General features: G+C 38.1%; 1 protein-coding gene and 1 pseudogene across 2 annotated transcripts in view; both read right to left on the reverse strand.

Moving 5' to 3' along the window:
• The window catches only part of ASH1L (ASH1 like histone lysine methyltransferase), a 237,167-nt gene that overhangs the window by 15,645 nt on the left and 194,531 nt on the right, over window positions 1–26,991 (reverse strand). For both annotated transcript variants that reach the window (XM_020991583.2, XM_020991582.2), the window contains exons 13-17: window positions 14,012–14,120; window positions 13,411–13,572; window positions 13,148–13,242; window positions 2,043–2,200; window positions 767–919 (exon numbers count right to left, since the gene is read on the reverse strand). In XM_020991583.2, the coding sequence (XP_020847242.1) occupies window positions 767–919; window positions 2,043–2,200; window positions 13,148–13,242; window positions 13,411–13,572; window positions 14,012–14,120 (677 nt within the window). The remainder of the gene's footprint in view (window positions 1–766; window positions 920–2,042; window positions 2,201–13,147; window positions 13,243–13,410; window positions 13,573–14,011; window positions 14,121–26,991) is intronic.
• Window positions 20,183–24,729, reverse strand: LOC110211947 (dynein light chain 1, cytoplasmic pseudogene; annotated as a pseudogene).

The following is a 26,991-nucleotide window of genomic DNA, read 5'->3' on the forward strand; positions in this document are numbered from 1 at the left end:
ATATCCATTGAGAAAAGATATTCTGCCTGCCAATTGGTTAGAGTGGGCAAAGTTGAAAAATATCAAATAGTTTGTCAGCATTTGGCTCAGAAAGGCTGCAGAAGGGATAGTTATATTCTACCAGGCTGGGATACAGATACTGATGCAGGACTGTCTAAACTGAAAATTAGATCTAATGGTTAGATCTGAAAATCAGATCAAATAAGAAAACTGATGGTCTGGGACTCTACTAGGTAGAACAGAGACATATATAGCCAACATATCATTGGTGCAAGAGAGTATACAGAATTTAGAAAAGAATATTTCCTTTTATCCTAGCAGGGCAGAAAATGATCTTGTTATGATTTAAATAGAAAAATGATGGCAATTTTTACTCTATAGAAAATGATACTACAAAATATATTTTATTTTTTAAAAAGTTATTATTTATATGCATACATATATATGTATTTTAAGTCTATGTTAACATATTTTATTGCTGTCAGGTAATTATATATTAGAAAATTCCAAATCATTATACAACAATAATATGTCTAAGTGTGTACACTTTAAATATTATTTGAATACAAGTGAAAGATCTGTTTTATAAAACCTCAAAGGACTATTGTGAAGATGAAATGATATGTGTGGGAAAGCACTTTGTAAACTTTATTGTGCAACAGAAATGCAAGGCATTATGGCAACTTTGGTTTTGAGGCAGATGAGGTGAAAAAGGGAACATAATGTAAAGATAAGAGAGAAAGAAACTTCTTGGGGATCTGGTCACCTTTGTAAGAGATGATGCTGTCACATATCTCTTTGAATATCTGGGCCAGGCGTGCTGCCCGGGCCACTTCGATGTTCTCCTCTGCAGCTGCCAACCTCCTTGTCCTCACTGAGCGGGCTGTCTGCAAGGCGGAGAACTGGGTCATGAAGACATCTGGAAAGGCAAAAAAGAGACAAATTTCATTCAGTGTTGAGCCCAAATTCATTCCACTTATTCCATATTTCTCTTGGTTTGCTTCAGAAGATTCAGTAGCTTCAGGAAGCTCCTTTCTTTCTTTCTGTCCAGAATGCAAGATATACTGGAGTTTCTTGGATAGGCAAATCATAGGAGTTAACATGGATTTTAGCCACTAGGCTGACATGAAACTTGTTAAAAGTAGAAAAACAGACTACCTTGAGGTTCTGGGCAAAGTTTTGAATATATTTAGGGCTTGCTCAGTATATTCTCTTACACACCCCCATTTAATGAAAATCCACCTTCTTTCCCTTCTAATCCCCCCCCACAAACAAAACAACAAAACAAAACACTGGAAAAGAAAGACAAACAAAAAACCCTTTCTAACAAATACCTATAGGCAAGCTCTTTTCTCAGTTTTCTGGGAATATTGCAGAATAGCTAACTGAAAAAAAGTGATGTTCCCAATGAATGCTAAGTATGTTGATTAGTAATTTAAAACTGACACTAGCACTCTTAGGAAACCCAAGAAGGAACAGAAGAGAGTGGCAACCCTGAACATTTTTACTCTAGTTTAAATGGGTTATTTGGACATGCCAGTTATTCTTTCAGTCTATCTAAAGAACAATTCTGAACTTAGCTATGTCTGCCACATCAGCTACATCTGCCACTCAAGAATGACAAGATGACTATCTTCTATGTGAAAAGAAAGAAAAAGTAACTTAAAAGTTGTATACTGATTTGAATGAGAAAAACAGCCTATCAACTGCTACACAAGGGCCCTTCCTCCTACCCCCTCATTATATCTAGTTATAACTCACAGTCTCTCCTATTTCAGGCAAATATTGTAGGCTGTAGAGTGGTAGTGGGGAGACTGACATGAAGGGGTCTGATCCTACTCATTAAAGCACAGGCAGGTATGCTATAGGATTGTGACAGAACATTATTCACTCATGCTAATCAATGGACCTTGGTACCAACTTTTCTATCCACTTTCTAGAATCTGGTACTGACTACTCCCTTGAAGAAGTAAGCTTTATTTGAAGAAACTATGTTTTGGTCAGCCCTCTGGGATATAAATGGGTCCCCACCCATGTCTCACCAGATTTGATGTTTCCATCATCTCGGCAGATACCATTCCAGCGGGTGTACAAGGAAGCCGAATGGATATTGTCACTGGTGTGTTTTACCTCCTCTTGCTTCTGTCTGATTTTCTCCCAGTTCCGTACCAGGAATACATGATGTTTTAACACAAAGTTCCTTTGGGGAGGGAGAGGTGGCAGTTATCAGTGCACTGTGAATCTGTTATAAAGAGGTCTGGATGTAAACAAGTTTATATTTTTAAATTGTGGGGAATTTTCCAAAGTGTGATTGGTGAATACTATATAGAATACACGCACATTATGCTTCCTTTCCTCTTGATACTTCCATTTAAAATCAGGAATCAATTAAATATTATTCACGAAATGTCCTCATTTAGGATACTGTTTAGGAGGATATCACTAGGAGAGATATACTATATGCCTCCCTGAAGGGGCTTTTCAAATGAGAGAGAATAAACATGTAAGAAATACATGAAAACATAAAGAAACATATGAAAAAGTGCTAAACCAATATAAAACTATGAGTAATGACATGATCAAAGATGGTTGGGGTTGATCAGGGCAGACAACACATATGGACAATAATCATGGAGATATATATGAACTATATAGTGACACTGACAAAATATACAGAAGAATCCAATTTGCTTGCAAATTTCCTAAAGAAATTTTCTGAGATTCTATTCAGTTCTGTCACTTGTTAAAAGACTGTTTAAACACTTCTACTCATACCTACCTGTCTCTTCTCTTGTCATGCCTAACTGCACAGTGCCATCTATAGAAAGTATTCCTTGAAGTTGTTTTCATGCTGAGCTTTGTACAATCCAAGGATCATAGGGACCTAGGAAATTATTTATTCACAGGAAGACCCCAGACACTACCTAGTCCAACCAGTACTTGAAAAAAAATTTTCACCTTAATAAAAGGCTAAATAACTACTTGACAAGAAATCATTTAGTCTTTGCCTGAGACTCTCCAATAAGGGGGAACCTCCTATTTCCTGAAGGAGCATATTCCACCTCTGGATAGATCTAATTGTTACCTCAAGAGTTAATATGCCTCTTTGTACTTTCTACCCATTGTTCTAGTTTTGCTCTAGGGAGAAGGATGCCTCTTCCACATGACAACCCTTTAAATACCTGAATATAGCTATCATGCCCCTCCTAAGTTTTCTCTTCTTTGGACTAAATATTACCAGTTTCTTTAACTGGTACTGCTACGGTATTATCTCCAGGTCCTTCACTAGCTTGTTGCTTTTCTCTTGATATTCTCCAGGGAATCGATGCCTTTTTTAAAGCATGAGCTCTAGAATTGAATACAATATTCCATATATAGTCTAACACGGATATTATACATGCAGACCACAAATATAACAGTTTTTTGGGCTGGCACATTGCTGAATCATACTGAGCTTGCATTCCACTAAAATCACCAGATCTTTTTAAGAGAAACTCTAATCTTTCTTGTACATGACTAAAAAACCCAGGTGTAAGACATTTATTACTACTAATTTTCAACTTATTAGATTTGGCCAAATGTTCTATTTCACAAGATCTTTTTGGATCCAATGTGTTAGTTATCCCTCCCAGGTTTGTGTCATATCTAAATTTGGTAAGCATGTCATCTATGCCTTCTTCCAAGCCAACAATAAAAATGGTGAACAGCACAGGTCTAAGATCAGCACCTCAAAGCACATCACTGGACACTTCCTCCCAAGCTGATTACAAATGATTACGATTTGGATCTAGTCATTCAATCAGTGCTGAATTCATTTTATATTATCACCTAACTCATATCTCTCCAAAACATAGCAAGGGAGATTGCGTCAAATGTCAAATCTAAGAAAACTATCTACAAGATGGTCCTGATTTAGCAGTCTAGGAATCCTGTCAATAAAGGAAATGAGGTTATTCTGCTATGACTGGTTCTATTTTTGAAGGATTTTATTTTATTTTTATAACACTACTTCTCTTGGTTTGATCCTTGGGTTTCATTCAATCCAAACTATTTTTTCATTGTGTTTGGTGTTTTCTTCTGTTTCTTCATACCTCTAGCCTCAGTTTATAGACTGGAGGCTTGTGCTTGGATCATACTGTGTGCATATACTTCTAAAGGGTATGGGGGAGGCCCTACTAGGTTCCAAGTATGAAGGCTAAGATTAGGATCTACCTTCTATATTGCTTGACCTTGTTTCCTACTACAGTTCAGGACTGTGCTACCTGGATGCAGGGCTGGGCCTTGTTTCTTGTGTTGCCCTGCACTGGGTGCTGCTCTGCCCTTGTTTTTAGTTGTGGCATTACCTATGATATTCAAAGGTCTGTAAAAGGGGCTTAGCAATAATAAAGCACTTCGCAAACAAGTGCTGACATAAGTGCTAGTTATTACTATTGTCTTGTATATCACTTCTATATTAGTCATTTTTGTTCTACCCCTTTCAGTACAAAGACTATTCTCAGTAGAGTAATAAGAACCGAGCAGTATTGCTTTATCTTCAAAGTCCATTGGTTGTATCACTGCTTTGATGCTTTTTCTCAATCAAAGGATTGAGGATCCTTTGGATAAATAAAGGATAAATAGGATAAATAAAACTATTTTGTTTGTCCTTAATTTTCCTTGCCAGTCTCAACTCATTGAGAACTTTACCATTTTTGATACTTTTCTTTTTTAAAAAAATTGTTCTCAATACACTTTGTTGTGACATAACACCAACTTTTCAAGAAATAATGTTCCCCCCTTCCCCCAAATATTGTCCTTTAGAAAAAGTTAAGCCATCTTTCACAATGGCCATTGTCTTCAGACTAGATTTTATCATCTTTTAGTACTGTTTTCACCTATCATATGGTTAAGAATCAAGACATGATGGGCAGGCATGGATACGCTTCCAGCTATGTCAGTGCAGGGCGTATCCAAATCAGTCTGAGTTCTTGCGTATACTGTTCTTTTGGTTCTTCTTTCTTCACTCTGCATCAGTTCACACAAGTCTTCCCATGTTTCACTGTACTCATATTTTGTGGTACATTTCATTATTTATATACTATAATCTGTTCACATATTTCCCAATTTGTTTCTACATGTTTGCTACTGCAGAGTGCTGCTGTGAATGTTTGGTATACATATAGGACATCTCTGTGACTGACTTCCTGGGAGCATAAATTTGGTAGGACTGTTCCACCAACAGTGAATTATTATTAGTCTGTCTTTTGGAAAGTAGCCTCTCCCAACATAATTTCAACTTTTTATCATCTTGGTCAATTTGATGTGTTTGAGGTGATGCAATGTTGTTTTTACTTTGCACTGATTTTATTATAAGTGATACAGAAAACACTTCATATATTTGTTGATACTTTGCATTCCCTCTTCTGAAAACTGTTTATATCTTCTGACCATTAATATGCTGGGAAAATATTTGAGCTTATAAACTTATGTAAATTCCCTACAGAATTGGGATATCAGAATTTTATCAGGTATTTGATACAAAGATTCCCCCCCCCAATCCATAACTGTTCTTCTATATGCAAAGATTCTACACATGCAAAAAACTTCTAATAGTATATGGTCAAAAACATATTGATACTATTCTTCTATGACCACTTGAGCGGGTCAATAAACATTTATTAAGCATCTACTATGTGCCCAGCTCTGTGTTAAGCACTGGGGATACAAAAAGAAACAAAAGACAGTCCCTGCCCTTATGGAGCTCACAATCTAATGGAAGAGACAATAAGTAAACAAATATATAGAAACAAGCTAGATCTAAAAGTAGGTGGCAGGGAGTAAGATATAAGAAGACTGGGAGGGGAAGGGGGATGATAGGTTATGAAGGTCTTTAAATGCCAGATAGGTTTTTTTTTTTATCCTGGAGGTGACAGGGAGCTACTGGAGTTTGAGTAGAGGGCTGACACTGGACCTGTGCTTTAGGAAAATCTAATTAGTGGCTGAATGTGGGAGGGACTGGAGCAGGGAAAGACTTGAGGCAGACAAATCCAGCACACTATTGCAATAATACAGGCATGAGGTGATAAGGGCCTATACTAGAGTGGTGGCAGTGTCAGAAGAGAGAAGGAGTATAGAGATAGCACAGAATGAGATGGAAGTTCTGTTCCCCACTATCTTTCCTCTTCTACATGAATGTAATGGAATACTATTGTGATATAAGAAATGATGAGCAGGTAGACTTCAAAAAAACCTGGAAAGACTTATATAAACTGATGCTGAGTGAAATGAGCAGAACCAGGAGAATGTCATACACGTTAACAGCCACACTGTGCAATGACCAACTTTGTTAGACTTAGCTCTTCTTAGCAATGCAATGATCTAAGACAATTCCAAAAGACTCATGATGGAAAATGTTATCCACATCCAGAGAAAGAATTATGGAGTCTGAATGCAGATTGAAGCATACCATTTTCTCTTTTTTGTTGTTTTTTGTTCTTTCTTAAATCTCATGATTTCCCCCTTTTGTTCTGATTATCCTTTCACAACATCACTAATGTGGAAATAAGCTTAATATGACTGTACATGTATAAGCTACATCAGATTGCATGCCATCTTGGAGAGGGGGGAAAATTTACAACTCAAAATCTCATAAAAGTGAATGTTGAAAACAATAAAAAATTTCCAAAAATAAAAAAGATTTAAAAAGAAGTGGATGTTAAAAATTTTAAAAAGAAAAAAAAATCTTAGTGGGTTGATACAACACCTTTTTTCTCTTTATTAGAATTCTCTTCATATCTTAAGAAGTTAATTCTTGAAAGTTTCTTCTCCCTTTAGGAACAGCTTCTATTTGCAGAATTTTTGGGCCACAGGATTCTAATTATCTGTTCTCTGAAATCTGTCCTCCCCAAGTCAATTTCTTCTATTATAACTTTTAAGATAGAGAGGTCACTTTCCCCAAAGATGCTAATCATTTCCTCCCTAGTAGCCAGTCCTCCTTGTTGGTAAGAATTTGATCCAGATTAAAAATTCTCCTTGTTGGACACAGAATTACAACCAAGAATCACCTACCCAGCAAAACTGAGTATAATCCTTCAGGGGAAAAAATGGTCATTCAGTGAAACAGAGGACTTTCAAGCATTCTTGATGAAAAGACCAGAGCTGAATAGAAAATATGACTTTCAAATACAAGACTCAAGTGGAACATGAAGAGGTGAACAGGAAAGAGAAATCATAAGAGACTTATTAAGACTGAACGGTTTACATTCCTGCATGGAAAGATGATATTTATAACTCATAAGACCTTTGTCAGTATTAGGGTAGTAGGAGGGAAAAAATTATATGTATGTATAGATAGACAGATAGACAGAGGGCACAGGGTGAGTTGAAGATGAAGGGGTGATATCTGGAGAATAAAATTAAGGGGTGAGAGAGGATTATACTAGGAGAAGGAGAAAGGGAGAGGTAGAATGGGGTACATTATCTCGCACAAAACAGACAAGAAAAGGTTCTTACAGTGGAGGGGAAACAGGGGAAGGTGAGAGGAAATGAGGGAATATTATTCTCATAGGATTTGGCTTAAGAAGGGAATAACATACACACTCAATTGGGTATGGAAATATGTCTTACCCTACAGGAAAACAGGGGAGGAAGGGGACAAGAGAGCAGCGGGATGATAGACAGAAGGGCAGATTGGGAAAGGGGTAATCAGAAGGAAGTACTTCTGAGGAGGGACAGGGTGAAAAGAACAGAATAAATGGGGGGGCAGGATAGGATTAAGGGAAATAGAATTAGTTTTTCACAACATGTCTACTATGGAAGTGTTTTGCATAACTGCACATGCATGGCCTGTATTGACTTGCTTGCTTTTTCAATGAGGGTGGGTTGGGTGGGAGGAAGGGAGAAAATTTGGAACCCAAAGTTTTAAAAACACATGTTTAAAAAATGTTTCCACATGCAACTGGGAAATAAGAAATACAGGAAATGAGGTACAGAAATCTATCTTGCCCTATAGGAAAATAGAAGGGGAATGGGATAAGAGAAGGCGGGGAGAAATAGAAGGGAGGGCAGACTAGGGGAAGGGGTATTCAGAATGCATGCCATCTTGGGGTGGGGGAGGGGCAAGATGGGGTGAAAATTTGGAATTCAAAAGCTTGTGGAAGTAAATGTTGAAAACTAAAAATAAATTTATATTTAAAAAGAAAAAAGAAAAAAAAATTCTCCTTGTTGGTTCCTTCACTTTTTGAAGGATGAAATTATTATTAAGGCAGTCAATTATTTTTTAATGCTGCAGAGTTTCAGCAGAAGTAAAGATAAATGAAGTCCCGTGTCACTACTGTACGATACCTACATGTTAGGATCATAATTTATTTCTCAACCTCCTCGTCTCTTCATTTTTCAGATAAAGAAACTGAGGCCCAGAGAAGTTGTGACCTGGACAGATTGTAAGTAGCAGAGGAGAACTTCTGGCTACAAATCCAGTATTCTTTCCACTGTACCATGCATCAGTGACAATATCACATCTATTTCTGCTTTAGTTGATCTTTACTCAAGTGTTCTCCCACTATGCTTCCCAAGTTTCTTTACAAGTATACTTTCTTAATATACAAGGATACTCTACTCCTTTTGCTTGTTCTGTTCCTTTAGAATGAGATCTCTTTGACCTGGAAGCTCTCAATTTTGGCTAAAACAATTTAGGAGTTTTCATTTTGAGATTTCTTTCAGAAAATAATTGGTAGATTCCTTCTATTTTTACTTTGCTCTCTGGTTTTGAGAGATCCAGGGAATCTTTTATAATTTCCTGAAATATGGTATCTAGGCTTTTTTTGGGTCATGCCTTTCAAGTAGTCAAATGATTCTTAAATGACCTCTTCTCCAGATCAGTTGGTTTTTTCTTTTATTTTTTCAGTTTTTTTGACTTTGTTTTAACTATTATTTGTTGTCTTATGGAGTTATCAACCTCTCTTTGGTCAATACTAGTTTTCAGGGAGTTTTTTTCCCCCCTTAGATAAGGTTTTGTACCTTTTGCCCCATGCTGTTAATTCTCTTTCTCTTTTCAGCCTCCTCAGGTGAGAAGACTTCAGGCTGGGGGAAGGCTGCAAGAGGCCAAGAAGAGAGCCTTCCACCTAGCCCAAAGCAATGACTTCTACCTGTGCCAGCAAAGGCAACCTCCACCTCCTACTGCCAAGCCCAATCTCCCAACTGGGATGTGGAGAATGTCTGGTGCAAAGAGGAGCAACTGACTCTCTGCCTTCAGACCTTCCATCTCCTATTTTTTCTGTCTTTTGAGGGAACAGAAGGACGAAAGCTGGTGGGCAATGGGGCCTTTTTCTCCTATTGTGTAGGTTTCACTTCTATTTCAGAGGATCCACCAATCTCCAGCTTTTGGAGGGATGAGCATTTGTGAAGTGGGACCTCCTATCTCATATGGCACTTGCCTCCAGCCCGATTCTCCAACCTCATTGGGAATAAGAGTGATGCTTTCCACTCAGTGGTAAACACTATCACAGCTGGTCATATTCTTCACATGCCAGTGACTGAACTCCTGTAGATCATCCAAACTCCATTCCCCATCCCCCAACACCTGATTTCTCCTCCCCCTCCCCCTCAATCCTCACACCCCAATGTTAAAATCAAACACTAACCAGTCCTTTTGCTGTGCCCTTTCCATAGGCAACAAACTTCCCTTCATTTAACATCTTTTTCCTTCCCATTTCTTCCATCTACTAGCTCTTACCTGTTTCTCCCATTTGACAGAACCTTCCTTAGCCACTCTTTCCAGTGCTGGCTGCACCTTCACTCATTTTCCTCAGCTTACTAGCTGAGCCAGGGGAACTGGAATATTCCTGGCTCCCCACTGCCACTTCCTCATTTTTTCCCTACCTAATTACATTCAGTGACCCCTCTTCCTTTTAAGTACATGATATTCACATCCACCACATAATCAAAATCTTGGTAGTTATTGTCTACTCTTACTTCCTCAGTGAGTCTGATACCTGGCTTATAACTTTCCTTTCTTCCCTTAACTTTTGCCCTCATACTAATGAATTTCAACATACAACATGTATACTGACTCTCCCTCAAACACCCTCACCACTCAGTTTTTTGTTTTTGTTTTTTGTTTTAAATTTTAGGCAATTGGGGTTAAGTGACTTGCCCAGGGTCACACAGCTAGTACATGTCAAGTGTTTGGTCTGAGGCCGCATTTGAACTCAGGTCTTCCTGACTTCAGGGCTGGTGCTCTATTCTCTGCACCACCTAGCTGCCTACCACTCAGTTTCTAAACCATTCATTTATCACCCAAAATCAGTCACACACATAGATGGCCTTGCCATCATCTACAAATGTACTCCTCTATGTTTAAAAACTCTGAAACCCCCTTATCCAAATACAAACTATTGACTTTTCACCTTTCTCCCTGCCTTCTCTTGCCAAACTCTACTCTTCATCTCTAGTCCCTTGAATTCTTAATTATTTCCCAGGTCATGTCCCCCTGCAGTGGCCACTCTCTTTTTCTCATCTTGACTCCCCAGTGAATCAATTCAATTCTACACTGTTATCCTTTCTTGAATCCCTATCCCTCCTTATCATATCTGTGATTATGCCCAACCAAGCCTCAGCCTTGTATTATTCCTACCATTTGACACCTTCACTCTTTCACACCATGTGACACCTTCACACACAAGTGTTGCTCAACAAAGGTGGAGAAAATCATGGAATTGTTTTGACTGAGTCCACTACAAATTTATGCTACACAACCTCAGCTGGGCTCACTGTTCCTAGGCAATCCTAACTCCCTATCAACTCACTATCCCAACTCTCCACAGTGACTCTTCCCAACCTTTTAATCCTTTCTTAAACCTGTCATGGCTCTCCTTCCTCTCACACTCTCATCTGAGAACCCTGCCTCATATTTTGCAGAAAAAAATAAAGTCATTCACTGTGAGCTCCCTCTTCCTTATCTCTTATCACTCAGATGTCTTTGGCTACTATTTCCTCCTTCATCTGTCTCACATGATGAACAGGTCTTACTCCTTACCAAGGCTAACCCCTATCACTTGTTCAAGTCATCCTATTCTATCCCATCTCCTCCAAAAGACTGCTCCCTCTGTCATCTCTAGTTACTTTCAATTTCTCCCTGTCTGGGGCAGCTAAGGTGGCACAACAGATAGAGCTCCGGCCTTGGAGTCAGAAGGACCCGAGTTCATATCCTGTCTCAGACACTTGACATTTACTTGCTGTGTGACCCTGGGCAAGTCACTTAACCCCAACTGCCTCACCCCCACCCTCCCAAAAAAGCAATTTCTCCCTGTTTACTGGCTCAGTTCATCTGCTCCTGACTTAAAACTCCTTGAAGTCTGTCTACAATAGGTGCCTCCACTCTCTCCTCATGCACTTCTTAACTTCTTGCAATCTGGCTTCTAATTTCATCATTCCACTGAAACTGTTCTCTCCAAAGTTACCAATGATCTTTTAATTGCCCAATCCAGCGGCTTTTCTCAATTCTTATTCTCCCTGACACTCTGAAGCCTCTGACACTGTTAATCACATTATCCTTGATACTCTCTTCTCCAGGTTTTTAGAACTCTGCTCTATCCTGGTTCCTGTTCTACCTATCAGATCACTCTTTCTCAGTTTCCTTACTGGGTCCATATTCATTTCACACTTTCTAACCATTTATGTCCCTCAGGGTTCTGTCCTGGGCTCTCTTCTCTTTTCCCTCTATGCTACTTCACTTGGTGAACTCATTAGCTCCCATGGATTTGATTACCATCTCTCAGCTGATGATTCTCAAATCTCCCTATCCTACCCTAACCTCTCTGCTGACCTCCAATCTCACATTTCCTACTACCTTCCAGATATCTCAAACTGGATGTGCATTCAACATGCAGAAATTGAACTCATTATCTTTCCCCCTAAACCCTCCCTACCTCCTATTTTCCCTATTCTTGTAAATGGTAAATCTATCCACTCAGTCCCTTAGGCTCACAACCTAGGAGTTATGCTAGACTCTTCACTGTGTCTTATCCTCCATATCCAATCTGTTGCCAAGGCTTATTGATTTCACCTTTGCAACAGCTCTTGAATATGACCCACTCTCTCCTATGACATCACCACCACCCTAGAACACCCTTCATTACCTCATGCTTTACACTACTGCAATAGCCCACTACTGTGTCTGCCTGCCTCAAGTCTCTTCCCACTCCAGTTCACCCTCCACTCAGTTGCTACTGTTTCTTCTAAAGTTCAGGTCCAACCATGTCACCTCTTCCTATTCAATAAACTGCAGTGGCTCCCTGTTGCCTCCAGGATCAAATAAAAAATCTTCTTTTTGGATTCCAAAGTCCTTCATAACCTCTCATCCCACCTTCCACCACTGTTGGTCCAGTCTTCTTATATCTTACGCCCTGCCATCTACTCTTAGATCCAGCAACACTGGCCTCCTGGCTGTTCCTTGAACAAGGCACTCCAACTCTTGGCTCTGAGCAGAATTTTCTCTGGCTATCTTGCATTCCTGGAATGCTCTCCTCCTCATCTCAGCTTCTCTGGCTTCCTTCAAGTCCCAACTAAAATCTCACCTGCTATAGGAAGATTTTCCCAATAATTTACCAATTTCTTAATTCTAGTGCCTTCCCTCTATGAATTATTTCCTATTTATCCATTGTATAGCTTGTTTATACATATTTGTTTGCTTCTTGTCTCTCCCATTAGATTGTGAGCTTGAGGGCAGAGACTGACTTTTGCCTCTTTTTGTATTCCCAATGCTTAGCATAGTACTTGGCACATAGCAGGCACTTAATACATTTTTACTATTGAATTATAGGTGCCCAGAAATGGAACAGGTTGCCATAGGAGGGAGTTTCCTGTCACCGAGGGACCTTTAAGAGGATCCTAGATGTCCATTTTTTTAGGGATGTTGTGAAGGGAATTCATGTTTTGAATTGGAATTGGTATAGATGACCTCTGACATGCCTTCTAACCATGCAACTCTGGAGCTATCCAAATACTTCCAGATACTTGTTTTGTTGTTCTGATTCTATATCATTAGCAAAGGGAATAAAAGCACTTATTATAATGCTTATTAACAACATTAAATGATATATATGTAAACCACAGAAAATATAAACTCCTGATCATAAAGAACTTAAGCAAAAAAAATAGTGCTAGTTACCTTTCTCGGTTGGACATTGGCTTCATTTGCAGTTGGGGGGTCATTCTGGTTGGGGTGTTGACATTTTCATTAGGCTCCTCAGAAAGATGCCCTCTCTGGATAAAAAAATAATGATGAGTTAGACCTTGGGGAGAAAATACGAGAAACAGGAAAATATTCTCTAACAAAACAGAAACTTATTTCAAGCTGCTCTATTGGTGCCCCTGCCTCATTCCAACAGCTTTAGGCAGCTCTTTAGGGAAACGATTAGGATCAATATTCACCCTTTTCTTCAACTTGTGCTTGGATTTCCTCTTCTCTTTTGACCGTCCTGGACGTCTGTGTGTGGTCACAGGTTGGCTGCTTTTGCTGGTGAGTCCATTCACGCGTTGGCTCTTGCCCCCAATGATACCTCGGCATTTGTCAAAACCACACTTACAAAGTTGCTTTGAGGGAAAATCGAAGAATATTTAACTTGTATCTTAAGTCTTGCAAAGAAACCCATGGGGGATGGTCATCTCACAATTAATCCATGTTTACAAAGAATTTTAATATGAGAGAGAGTAATCATTTTCCTCCCTATCTCCACTGAGAGAAAAACAATATTAAGATTATAACAAAAATGAGAGAAAAACTTTTAGTAAAACTTCCTAACTGCCAACAAGATAAATGAACATTTAAAGCAGATTCAACAACATTTTTTCTTAGGGTTTTTTATGAAAAAGATAGATCCGACTGCTTTATTATGTCAGGTGATAGGTAAAGGGACAAGCAAATATTGTCCAAATACTTTAGAATTCTATGGCCAATGTTAGTTATACTTTATTGAGGATTCACTCACTGGACATCAAGACCAAAAGTAAGCCCTTGCTTTGGATCTATTACCTGTTTCTCAACATTAAAGGAATGAAAATTGTAGTCATAGGTGAGTTCAGTACCAGCTGGCATATCTTTCAGGGCATAGAGCCCAATCCGGTAGACTCCATTGACAGACCTAAGAATGTAGAAGAGAGCAAGAATTTAAGACAGTGCCTGGGAGCAATAAACTATGAAGTAATCTTTGACTTCTATTTCATATGCATAAAGTGCTTTAAAGCCTTAAAAATATACACATATCTATATATATATGTATCTATCTATATATCCATTTCTTAGATTTACTTCTTTACTTCTATTCCCACTGCTAACACCTTAGTCCCATTTCCTCAGTACCTCACACCTGAATTACAACAACCTCCTGATTGATTTCCCTGACTCTGGCCTTTCTCTTTAAAATATTCTGTATGTCACTGCTAAACTAATATTCATAAACACCATTATGTGTCATGCCATTCATCTGTTCCAGAGCTTATAATAGTTCTCTAATGTCAATGACATCAAGTCTGAACTCCATTAAGGATTCAAAGCCCTACCCTATGTCTACCCAACTGTATTTTTCACTATTCTCTGTTATGCTGGCATCTTTACAGCCCTCTCTACAATGCTCTATTTACTCCTGCTCCCATATTTTTGCCCATGCTATTTAAATATTCATTGAGAGCTTATTATGCTATGTGCAAAGCACTCTTATACAAACTATGTCTTTGAGAGAGAGAGGGAAAAAAAGATGTAGAAGGTTTCCTCAAGGAGACTACAATTTATTAGGAGGTAAGACATGTACATAAATAAGTACATATAAAGAAGTATGTTTTCAGTGTCACAAATTCATCTAAATAAAGTACTACAAGATATCAGAAGAAGATGCTGTTTATCTTGTGCCTGAAGTGCATTTTCTCCTTTCTTTCTATATCAATTCACCTGTCAACATTAGCCAGTCTGAATTTGGTTGAAGTCAACAGGTAAACAAACTGAAGCAATGTATTTATACATCTAGTTGGAATAGTTTGAGTGTGTAAAAGAGAATTAGAAAGAAAGGGAATGTAGAATGTAGAATGTTATAGGTAGGAAGAGCTAGATTCACACTTAGGCAAAAAAAAAATTTAAAAACTGGCTTATGAAGAAAGAAAAATGAGCCTGGAAAGCTGGCAGTTTCACCACTAACAAAAGAGTAGCAAATTTACATCATAAGTTTGAGAAACTTTATAGTGTACAAACCATGTGGAGCCAAAGAGGAAGCTGGTTCAATTTGGGCACTATGAAAAGACCACAATAAATGTAAGGCAGAAATGGAAAATATAAAAGCACAACTCATCACACAGTAGGCATTAACTGTTCCTTTTCATGAGTCTTATGCTGCACCACTGATAATTGCTTTGAAATGAGAGGAATATAGTATGTCACATGAATTAAAGGCAGACATAGAAGACAGAGAGTACAAAATAAGCTGGAAGCTTTTAGAAAGACTTTTTATGAATTCAATGAGTACAAAAGACGGCTATTTAAAAATAGTTGTCATATGCTATACCACAGTTGTAAAATAATACTAATACCTCCTAGAACTGACTTAAAAATTTTTTTAAGGGGCAGCTAGGTGGCGCAGTGGATAGAGCACTGTCCCTGGATTCAGGAGGACCTGAGTTCAAATGTGGCCTCAAACACTGAACTCTTACTAGCTGTGTGACCCTGGGCAAGTCACTTAAACGCACTGCCTAGCCAAAAAAACAAACAAAATTTTTTCTAAGTACTGATGTTATTTTAAAAATAACTATGCCCTATTTTAATTGGAAACAATGGAACTTACTGTGAGGCGGAATTCCTTCAGATCATGTTTGGCTTATTTATTCCCTATGATCTTACATTAATCCTAATAAAAGTTTTATGACAGAAACTTACAATCCACGGGGAGGGGGGGGAGAGAAGGGAAGGAAGGGAATACTAACTGCTGCCAATTAGGAGTGTTGAGTAACACATCCTAATTTTAAACCAGTCTCAGGTGGCTATAAATTATTTGGAAGGTGAGTGTGACAATCCTGCCAAGATAGTAATGGGATCTCTCTAAATATCCTCATTGGCTTACCCCCTTTACAAATGTGAGTTTTTAATCTTTTCCACTTATTCCCCTCCTACTCTTATTCTTGACTTTCTAGACTTCAAAATCATACCTTTACCACTGTCTTATCCTGAAACTTTCCTTGGTGCCCAGGCCCCTCTCAACCTGGAATAGTCTGCAACTCTTCTGGCCTGTTAACTATGGAATATCTCTGCAAGGCCTGCCTCTGTTCTCTCATTGTTGAGTTCCTTCTGAAGCCTCCATTTTATGAAGGCATCTTGGTCTCCCCTCCCAGCTCCATTCTAGACTTTTTGGACTTCAAAACCTGGTAACCATCCCATTCTTCCCCACAGTCATTTTTCAGCTGCTTTTAGTGTGTAGTCTTCCCCCATTAGAATGTAAACTCCTTGAGGGCAGGGGATGTCTTTATTTTTGTTAGTATTTGTACTCCTAGAACTGAGCACATTGGAACAAGAGTTAGTACATTATAAATGCTTAGTCCCTCCCTCCCTCCCTTCCTTCCCTCCATCTGTTTGACCACAGGCCTGGATCCCTAGAAAAATGCTAGGTTATGATGTATAAATTGGCTATTAAAACCAGAAGAAAACTCTGACCTTTAACAAGGATCAGAATACCTATGAAATGTCAGTCTTTGACTTTCAGTTCCAGACTTTACAGAACAGTTTAATGGTATTTAAAAAATGTCCCTCTTTGCCCTCATAGTCAATTCTTCTGACCATTCCAGGAGACATCCAAATACATTATGTTTCAATGTCATTCATTATGCATACCTGAATCCATAGTGATGGAGGTAGAATAGAAAAACTTTTGTAAGTATCAACCACTTCCTAATTATTGTACGTACTAAAGTTTAAATGATTCCCTAAACTCAAGGACAGTCATACAGGATATGGAGCCCATTAAAAGAAAATAGCAAGTGAAATTTGGTCTATGAAGTATCTCAAGCATTCCAAGGCTCATTTCACTACATTTTCCCCTTAGATTGTAGGTGTGGTCCTGTCTAACCTAACAGTAACTTGAATCATGATATAAATGCATCAATTAGGGTGTAGAAAGTAGTTATAAAGCCCATCCTAGGGATTCACTCTGCCTAGAGCAGGGGTGGGGAACCTTTGGCCCTGAGGCCACATATGGCCCCACAATGAAGTCCACTTCCTCTATACGGTGATTAAAAGGGCAATGGAAGGAAATACTGTGAGTATGAGTAAAGTGTTGAATATTACCAATACTGATCTAGATATAAGCAAAAAAAGATGTGTGCCAGTCAGGTAACAAGAAGGAACAGCAAGATGGTGAGCCTGAGTACTTCTTGAGAACCTATGCAATGTTTAAAAAAAAAAAAGACCTAAAAGGAAGGTATCTAATGAGCTGAAATCTTCTTTGGAGGACTTTTGAGAGGACATGGACAAGAGAACCACAGAGTAAGAAGGTATGTATGAATTCCAATCTGCACTGTTGGAGGAAAGATTGACATTAATGATATCTTGAAGTATCACAATTTTGAACTTAATTCTAAACTATCTTGTATTTTAATATTGGTTTCTTATAAACTTATTATCTCAACTAGATTCAAAGATTAAGATGACACAATCCACAAACACATTAAGTGTAAAACTGAACAGGGTGAATATGATAAACAAAAGAGAACATGGTAAAGCATTAGATACAAACAAAATGCTATCAGAACTACAAAGAAGGAAAAAGTATTTTTGACTATGGAATGACTGGAGCTTCACAAAAGATAAGGCTTTTAAACTGAATCACAAAGGATGAGTTGGATTTTAGATATCTGTAAAGCGGTAGGCACAGTGCCTGGCACATAGTAGGCACTATATATGTTAGCTACTACTACTACTACTACTATTATTATTATTATTATTATTATTATTGTTTCAAAAAGTGAAGCCAGGAGGTGAGGTCACAGCAGAGAGGCCATTCCAGGGCAAGGAGCAATTTGAAAAAAGGTAAGGAGTTACGAAAAACTGTAGTCGGAGTAAATGGCCCTATTAAATCTTGACATTTCTAACTTCACATTTTCCATACACATCCCTTTCTCTCTACTCACACAGCTACTGCACTAGTTTAGGTGCCCATCCTCTCTCAAGTGGACTACTGCAATAGCCTTTTAGTTGTGGTCTCCTGTCTCAACTCTCTCCTAACTCCAATCTATCCTTTACTCAACTACTAAAATGATTTTCCTAAAGTAGAACTCTGATCACATCACCTTTGTACTCAGTAAAATGCAGTGGTTTGCTATTACCTTCAGAGCCAATTATAAAGTACTCTGGCATTTAATGCTACTCAAAACCTGACTTCTTGCCTTTGTATCCTTATACTCTGCACTCCTTCACAGACTACAATCCAGTTACTTGCTGTTCCCTGCAAATGATACTCCACCTCCTATGTCCATGCCTTTGCATTGGCTGTACCCCACAGGTAGAATGCTCTCCCTTCTTACCTTTTTTAGGTTCCTTGGTTTCCTTCAAAATTCTGTTTATCCCCTACTTCTGCAAAAGGCCTTCCCCAGTATATACAGCTGCTAGTGCTTTCCCCTCAGAAACTACCTTCTATCTACCCTGCACATATGTTGTATGCACCTAGTCATTTACGTGTTGTCTTCCCCATTAGAATGGCAACTCCAGGATGGCAAGAACTGTTTTTGCTTTTCTTTGAGTCCCCAGGCCTTAGCACAGTGCTAGGCACATAACAAGCACTTAATAACTGTCTGTTAACTAGTAAGGACTTCAGGATTGAAAAGAAAGGGAAATCAGATTGTATCTCCAAAATGATCCTGCAAAATTGAGAATATTCTTGAATGAGAAAAAATTCTTTAATGAAATAAGAATATTTAATTTTTTCTTAGGAATACTGAACTAGGCAGGGCCTTCGATGTGCAAACTGGCCAAGCAACTGAAAATTAAATAACACTCTAAAATAAAATGTAAAAAGTAAGTAAAGTGTGACTCAGTAAGAAAACTATACTCAGTGACAAATCTGCTAAGTTTAAGTTGTATCTAGTATAAGGTAAACAAGCAAGCAAACAAAAAAAAGGCTACCTTGTCTGGTCCGGGGGCCCTCATCTTTCCCAGTCTGTGCTGCCAGGGCACCTGCATTTTGCTGAAATGCCAAGGTTTGAATAGTTCTTGTCATAGTACTGTTTTATTATTCACCTAGTTGCTGTGGCAGTGGATAGATTTTTTTTTTTTAAAAAGCAGTTCTTAGTTTTATTAGTTCAATGCAATTTTTTCCCTTTCAACTTGTGCACCTCTTCTTTATTTTCAGAATTTCTATTTTGATGTTTAATTGGGGTTTAAAAAATTATTTAATTCTCTCTCTCTCTTTTTAAACTCTACATTGAGAGCCTCATCAGTGATTGGTTAAGTCCCTGACTGGAATCATTATATCATGAGAAAGCCACAACAATGCTGCTCACTCTGAATTTCCAGCTCATTTTATTCTAGTCTGTCCTACCATCACATTGCTTTCTGCCTACCTCCACGATGTCTGCCTGTCTCCTTGGACATCCTCTTTCCTTCCTCACTGCTTGATTTCCAGCTCCCTTTTATGTTTTGTCTTTCCCTAGTGGGATCATCGTTTTCCCTCCTTGTTTCTATATCCCTAGTATTTAGCGCAACAATATCATAAAGTGTAATGACAAATGATAAGCGTTTAATAAATGTTCTACCTACCTAGTATGCCCAATTCACTGATTTGTTCTCTTTAAATTTTCCCCTAAAGATTACTTTGGATGAATCCTAAACACTTTGGTATGTTGTTATTTTATTTGACAAAAATTTATACTGTTTCTAGTATTTGTTTTTTGTCCTATTAGTTCTTTAGGATTGTTATTGAGTCATCAATTAATCTTTAATTCTTCCTTTTACTGTTCTTTAATATAATTTTTATTACATTGTAGTCAGTGAAGAATGTTTAATATTTTTTTCCTACATTTTATGGTAAGGCTTTTTTTTTGGGCGTCCTAACACATTGTCAATTTTTATAAATGTCTTATGCAAGGCTAAGAAATATATAATCTCATTTCTATTCTAATGAATAACCAAACATCTTTGATAGCTAACATTCCTAAAATTCTATTTGGTGCCTTAACTTATTTACTTTATTATGTTTTTCTAGGTCTGAAAGGGGTATGTTGAACTCCCCCAGTATTATAATTTTACTACCTATTTCTCTCTGTAACTAATTTAACTTTTCCTGTCAGTATTTAGATGCTATGCTATTTGGTGTATATATGTTTAATATTGATAGAAATTCCAGTGCTTATGATACCTTTAAGCATAAGCTTCCCAGCTTATCCTTTTGAAGAATGTAGTTTTACTGTAGCTGTCTGAGATGATTCATTCCTTGATTTTCTGAATTTAGCATTAGCAAAATAGTTTTTGATTCAGCCGCCTATTTTTAAACTTTACATAAATCTTTGTGTTTCAATGTGTTCTGCATAAACATATTGTTGGATTCGACTTTCTAATACATTCTGCAATGCCTCTTCCCTGGTAAAGCTGCATCCTCATTAGTATTTAGTTTAATTTTTTTTAGTCAACACAGTTTATTTTTATAAGAGGAGCTGGATTTTGTCAATCAAAAGGATGGAATATGGAATAGGAAATAAATGCAAACATAAGCTGTTTTGCAAACTATTTTATAAACATAACAAACTAATACATAGAATGCCCTGTAGAACAAAAGCATAATAAATGCTTAAAGATTAAGGTGTTCCCATGGTAAGGCTGAAGATTTTCAGTGTCTAGTACTTGGAATTTAGGTTACAGCTCTTGTGCTTGAATGGATCTTTAGGTAGGTAGAATAATCCATGTTCTAACCAGATTTGAATGGAAGAACAACAATTTGACTTAGGTAGAAATTGATGAAGTTCTTGGTTTCATGAATCAGATAGCTGCCAAAGTTCCTGCCCACAACACAGTGCCAGGTGGGGTTATTTGTACCTGCCAAATTTCCATTGATATAGGTATGTATATCTCTAAGTTATTATTTTTCCAAGGTCCAAGTAGCACACTCCTCAGAGTCCTGTTACATCTCCTCTGACATGACTGCATTTTTTATTATATCTTTCCAGTCACACACAGTCATTGCAGGTTGTGAGTATCGGCAGCTTTGGGAAGGTCCTGATAGGAGTGGGTAAAGGAGGCATAACTCAGGCACTCCAAAAATGGGCGGATGCTCTTGCTGCCAAAGGTACTGCATACTTCCACATTTATACAGTTATGATCATTAATTGTTTTATTTTGCTATAATCTTGTTTCTTGCACTTTTTCCTCTCTTTGCCTTTCACATCCCTTTTTACAAAAATGGATGGTGACAGTGTGAAATCTCTTGATGCAATCTACTTCAGCCTTCCTTTTTTATCTCCAGCATATAGCACAATGTTTGGCATATAGTAGGTGCTTAAAAAGGTTTATTATTTACCACCATTATTTAACACAGTAAGTTCCTTGACTCTTCCTAACCCTTTCATCCTTATTGCATTACTTGTACCTTCCCTTTCTTTTTTCCTTTTAAGATCATTCAAATAAAACAAAACTACTTCTAGGGACTGTCTTAAATATTTAATTCCCTGTACGATACCTGATGACATAAGGGTTCTGAGGTGACACTTTTCTCTTGTGCCTATCAGAACGTAAACACATTATCCTTGTATAATCCCTTCTAAATGCTCAAATGTATTTACATTTCTATATTTTTCTTGACTCTTGTGTTTGTATTTTAAGGTTTCTACTAAGCTCTGCTTTTTAAATAGGTAATACTTGGAAGTCTTGTATTTTGTTAAAGGCCCATTTTCCCCAGCTGTAGGATTATATTTAATTTTTAGAAGTTACTATTGGTTGTAATGTTATGTCTTTTGAAAAATCTCCTTCCAAGCTCTGTTTCTTTGATATGGTAATTGCCAAATCTTGTGTGACTCCTGACTGTGGTTCCTTGGTACTTGAACTTTTTTTTTTGTTTATGGTCAGTTGCTGTATTCTTTAATTTGACCTAGAAGCTCTGGATTTTTGCTCTGATGTTCCTGAGATTTTCATTTTGAGGTTTCTTTTCAGAGGTGACTGATGAATTTTTTCTAATTTCACTTTGTACTTTGGTTCTAGCAGGTCTAAGCAGTCTCTATTTGTAATTTCTTGAAATGATATATCGAGGCTTCTTTTGGTCATGATTTTTTAGTTAGTCTGATAATTCCTAGATTTTATTTCCCCTCCTTCAGCTGCTTTCCAAGTGGGTTGTTTTTGATAGAAGATACTTTACATTTTCTTCTTTTGGTTAAGTTTTTGTACCTGTTGCTCTAGGATGTTAATTCTGATCATTGCCCTCCTGGCATGAAATTTGCTGGATTCCAATCCTAGTTTTAGACTACGAAATACCACTGCAAGCTTGCTGGTTGGAGCTCCAGAGATAGTTTCTGGCCCCTGCCCATGTCATAGATGGAAGGGTCAACAAGTTCAGAGCAACAGACCTATAGGCTCAATGCTCATTGGCATTTCTTGCCCTGGATACTCATCTGCCAGTCCACATCATGTTCTGAAGTCAGAACAAAAGAGTTGTTCTTCCTTCCTTCACAGTCCACCTCTGATTACTCAGGTTCGGCTTCAAGCCCAAGTCTTCATGCAACAATGTTAATGTGACAGAATTGTAAACTGATTCCTGGTCTACAGTCCCTACTCTGACTACTCAGCCTCAGAACCCAGCCCAAGTTTATGGGCTGAATTCAAGATCCTGCTCTAGGGTCTGGATGACAGAGCTGTAGGTCCATGCCTAGTTTGAAGTTCTTGACCTGGTTACTAAGCAGTAGGTGGCAACCTCAGTTTGCACTTGATCTGTAGCCCTGTTTCAAGTTCAGAATGACACAACCATCATTTTTCCAGTTTCCTGTCCACACACATAGGTAGAATCCAGCCAAGTTTCCATGTTAGAAGCTCTGTGCAGTTTTACCAGTTTAGATTCCTTCTTCAGTATCTGCAGGCCTCTGGCTATGGCCTGTGCTGACTTGGGCTAGAAAAAAATATCCCATTATGGTTTCTCCTTGGATTTCCCAATCATCAGTTTAGTGTTCTTCCTAAATTTTTGCTGGAGTAATTCTGGGAGGGAGCTAGCTGTCCTGCTTCCCCATACTCTACAAATCTTTGCCAACCTCCTCCTTCCATTCCTCCCTTTTGTTTTCAGTGGGAGAGAGTGAATTGAAAAGGATGTGCAAATATGGATGAGTTGCATACAATATCAAAGAGTTCATTACACTATCTTTCTCTTCAAACATGCCCTGCCCCCCCCAACTTGTCTATTTCTGTCCATGGTTCTAATCACTCATGTTTGCAACCTTAGTGTCATCCTCAAATCCTAATTTCCCTCACCTCATATATCCAATTAGTTGCCAAATCTTGTTTCTATCTCCACAATATTTTCCATATTATCTCTTTATTTTATCTTGTTCAGAATCATAATACTATACTACTTTCTATACATTTCCAGGTCATGAAGCCTATACTCTGCCCTGCCTCATCCTACCAAAAGGATTCAGACTCCCATTACTTAGTCCCTGGGCTCTAACAAGTGAGTTTTATTTATCTTTTTTTTTTTTGGGAGGGAGTGCCCTAGGCAATGAGGTAGGTGACCTGCTCAGGGTCACACAGCTAGTAAGTGTCAAGTGTCTTGAGGCCGGATGTGAACTCAGGTCCTCCTGACTCCAGGGCTGGTGCTCTGTCCACTGCACCACCTAGCTGTCCCCTTCTTCACCTTATCTTGCCAGGAACCAAGCCACCATGCCAATTCTCAGGCATTTGTAAACCACAATATCACCTCCCCAACCTCCATTTCAACTCTTATAATCCTATATTAGAATGTAAAACTCCTTGAAGTGATTATGGGAAGACATTGTGAGACCCTAGACGAGCCCAGTTCACTCATAAATACCTGAATAATGTTTTGAAAATGAATTAGAATCAATAACAATAAAGGACTACAAAAAGAAAAAGTGATATATTTCACTCAGTCCAGGACTGTACAAAAAGACTATAAAAATCATGTAGAACTGCACAGGAGAGACAAGATGTGATAGATGAGAGATACAGTATAAAGTAACCTGGTAACACAGAAGGAGAATGAGGCAGACCAGCAACCTTTGTGGGCAACCTAGCACTCAATCCATATTAATGGCAAGAGATGGGGCTAGACCACCTTCCAGCATGTTAAGAGTGACTCAGGGGCCTCATCCACATATGGGTTAAGAGGTGGGTTCAGACTAGCTTCCAGGCTGTCTGTACTTTATGCAACAGTTCAATGTACAACTTGTACAACTTAACATTCAGATGCATGGGTCTGAGTCACATTTAGGAAGCAAGGCCAGACAATTCCTGAAGAAAGTGGTCAATGGCTTTAGCCACGGAGTTCAGGATCAAGAAGATGATCCAGGAAATCAGTAGTGGAGTTTGATGCAAGCATCAAACTCTCAATCCTGAAACTGAGGCAGGAAATATGAGTAAATAAAAGCAAAATGGTCAACACAATTAGTAAATAGCTTGGACCTAGAGAAGCCCAAGGATAAACTCAGAAAAAGAGTAAATTCACAACAAATCCAAGCAGAGCCTCAGAGAAAAGAATATCCTTGTCACAAGAACTAGAAGAGTACCTGAAAGAAATGAAACAAGAAATATAAAATGCAAAAGTTAAGGAGGAAGAAGATGGCAAAGAGAATGAATATCCTAAAAGAAACAGTGGTAAAACTTACTCAAGAATTGATCTCTCTAAAAATTAGAATAGGACAAAGAGAAAACCACAATTCCATGAGAAAAGAAATACTGAACAAAATAAAAAAGCAGAAGAAAATACAGTGTTAAAACAACTGACAAATGGGTGAAGGAGAGATAATATAAGAATAATTGGACTACCTAAAAATCAAGATGGGCAAAATTATATATATATATATACACACACACATATATATATATATATATATACACCCACACACACATACACACCCACCCACCATATTTCAAGAAATTATGAATGAAAACTGCTTAGATTTCTTAGAACTAGAGAGCTAAGTGAAAATAGAAAGAATCCAACAGTCACAAAAAGTCCCAGAAAATGTCATAACCAAAACTAAGAGCCTCTAGGTCAAAGAAAAAATATTACCAATAGCCAAAATGAAAGATTTCAAGTACCATGGAGCTGCAGTAAGGAAACATAAGATTTGGCATTTGTCAGCAGAGAGAGGAGAGCTTGGAATAGGATACTGCAAAAGACAAAAGATAAAGTTCATAACCAAAGAAGCTATTTAGAAAAATTGAGTATACTGCTATATGGGGGGGGGGGGGAAATAGAACTTTAATGAAAGAGGAATGCTAAGCATTCCTGATAAATTCCAGAAGTGAGCAGAAACTCTGAAATATAAATACAGGAATCAAGAGAAACATAGGAAGGTACACATACACACACATCTGATTAGTTGGAAAGGACTATGTGAAGATGAAATGTCTACATGCTAAGAGTGAGAGAAGTAACAAACACCTTCTGAGAACCCTAGTATCCTCAAGGATTACAGAGAACAATAACAACAGTAGCTAGCATTTATATAGCGCTTTAAGGTTTGTAAAATGCTTTAAGATATAATCTTATTTTATCCTTAAAACAACCCTAGAGGGGCAGCTAGGTGGCGCAGTGGATAGAGCTCCGGTCCTGAAGTCAGGAGGACCTGAGTTCAACTCTGGCCTCAGACCAAACACTGGACACTTACTAGCTGTGTGACCCTGGGCAAGTCACTTAACCCCAACTGCCTAAACAACAACAACAACAGAAACCCACAAAAAACAAACCCTAGGAGAAAGGTGCTATTATTACCATCCCAATTTTACAGATGAGGAAACTGTAGTAGGAAGAGGTTAAGTGCTAGCAAGTGTCTGAGGCAGGATTTAAATTCATATCTTCCTGACTCACATTTCACCAATGTCCTCTGCACCTCTGACTGGAAGTTTTGACTGCAGGGATGAGTCATGGGCTCCAGGGCCACTTTTTCAGAAAGCTCAGTTCAGTTTTTCTCCCCATTACCCAGAAACTGGGTTTAATAGCTTTTATACTTCTTCGGAACTCTCCATCACATCTTCCTTCCCTAGGAAAATAATCACTGGGAAATCTAATTATGTTGTAAGACTGCATCTAACTGGTACTTGCATCTCATTAGTACCCTCTGGCCTTCTGAATGAAACTTTAGGAAAGAGACCAGGGCCATGGACTCTAGGACCTCTATTTAAACACGGAGTTGAGTACAGTTTTCCTCATTTCCTACCAGCTACAATGCTTTTGGACTTCTTTCATCATCCCTATCCTCACCTTCCTTATGCTGAGTAGCTCCCTCCACTTTTTTGAGCTTCCTTTTGTGTGTTGTCTAACTCCATTAGATTGTAAGCTCCTTGAGGGCAGGGACTATCTTTGGTTTTTATTTTTATCCCCAGAATGTTAGGCACAGAGCCTGGAACATAGAAGGTACTTAAAACATTAAACTCAATAGGGAACTATGGGGAAAGGGAGAAAGGGGTTTAAAAGAAAGGATGGATGAAAGAGTATTCATAAGCAGGAGGAAGGGAAAGAGAAGAAGGAAAGTAAAGAAAGAAACAAAGTAAAAACCTGTAATTGGTGGCAAGGAAGGGGAAGAGAACAGGAGCAAGGAAGTGAAAACATGACATTATTTATAGAATAGAAGTATGAGGCAAACTTCCTCTCTTTTACAACCTTTATTATCTTTGTTGTAAATTGGAGGGTGGGGGCAAAGAGAAGAAAAAATATAAGAGGACAGGATATAAATATAAATTATACAATCATAACTGTGAACATGAATGAGCTAAACTTACCCAACAATATGTAGTTTACAAGAAATACGCTTGAAATGGGAAGATTCATA

Source organism: Phascolarctos cinereus, unplaced genomic scaffold (genome assembly GCF_003287225.1).
Source record: "Phascolarctos cinereus isolate Bilbo 61053 unplaced genomic scaffold, phaCin_HiC Scaffold_5;HRSCAF=322, whole genome shotgun sequence".
NCBI lineage: Eukaryota > Metazoa > Chordata > Mammalia > Diprotodontia > Phascolarctidae > Phascolarctos > Phascolarctos cinereus.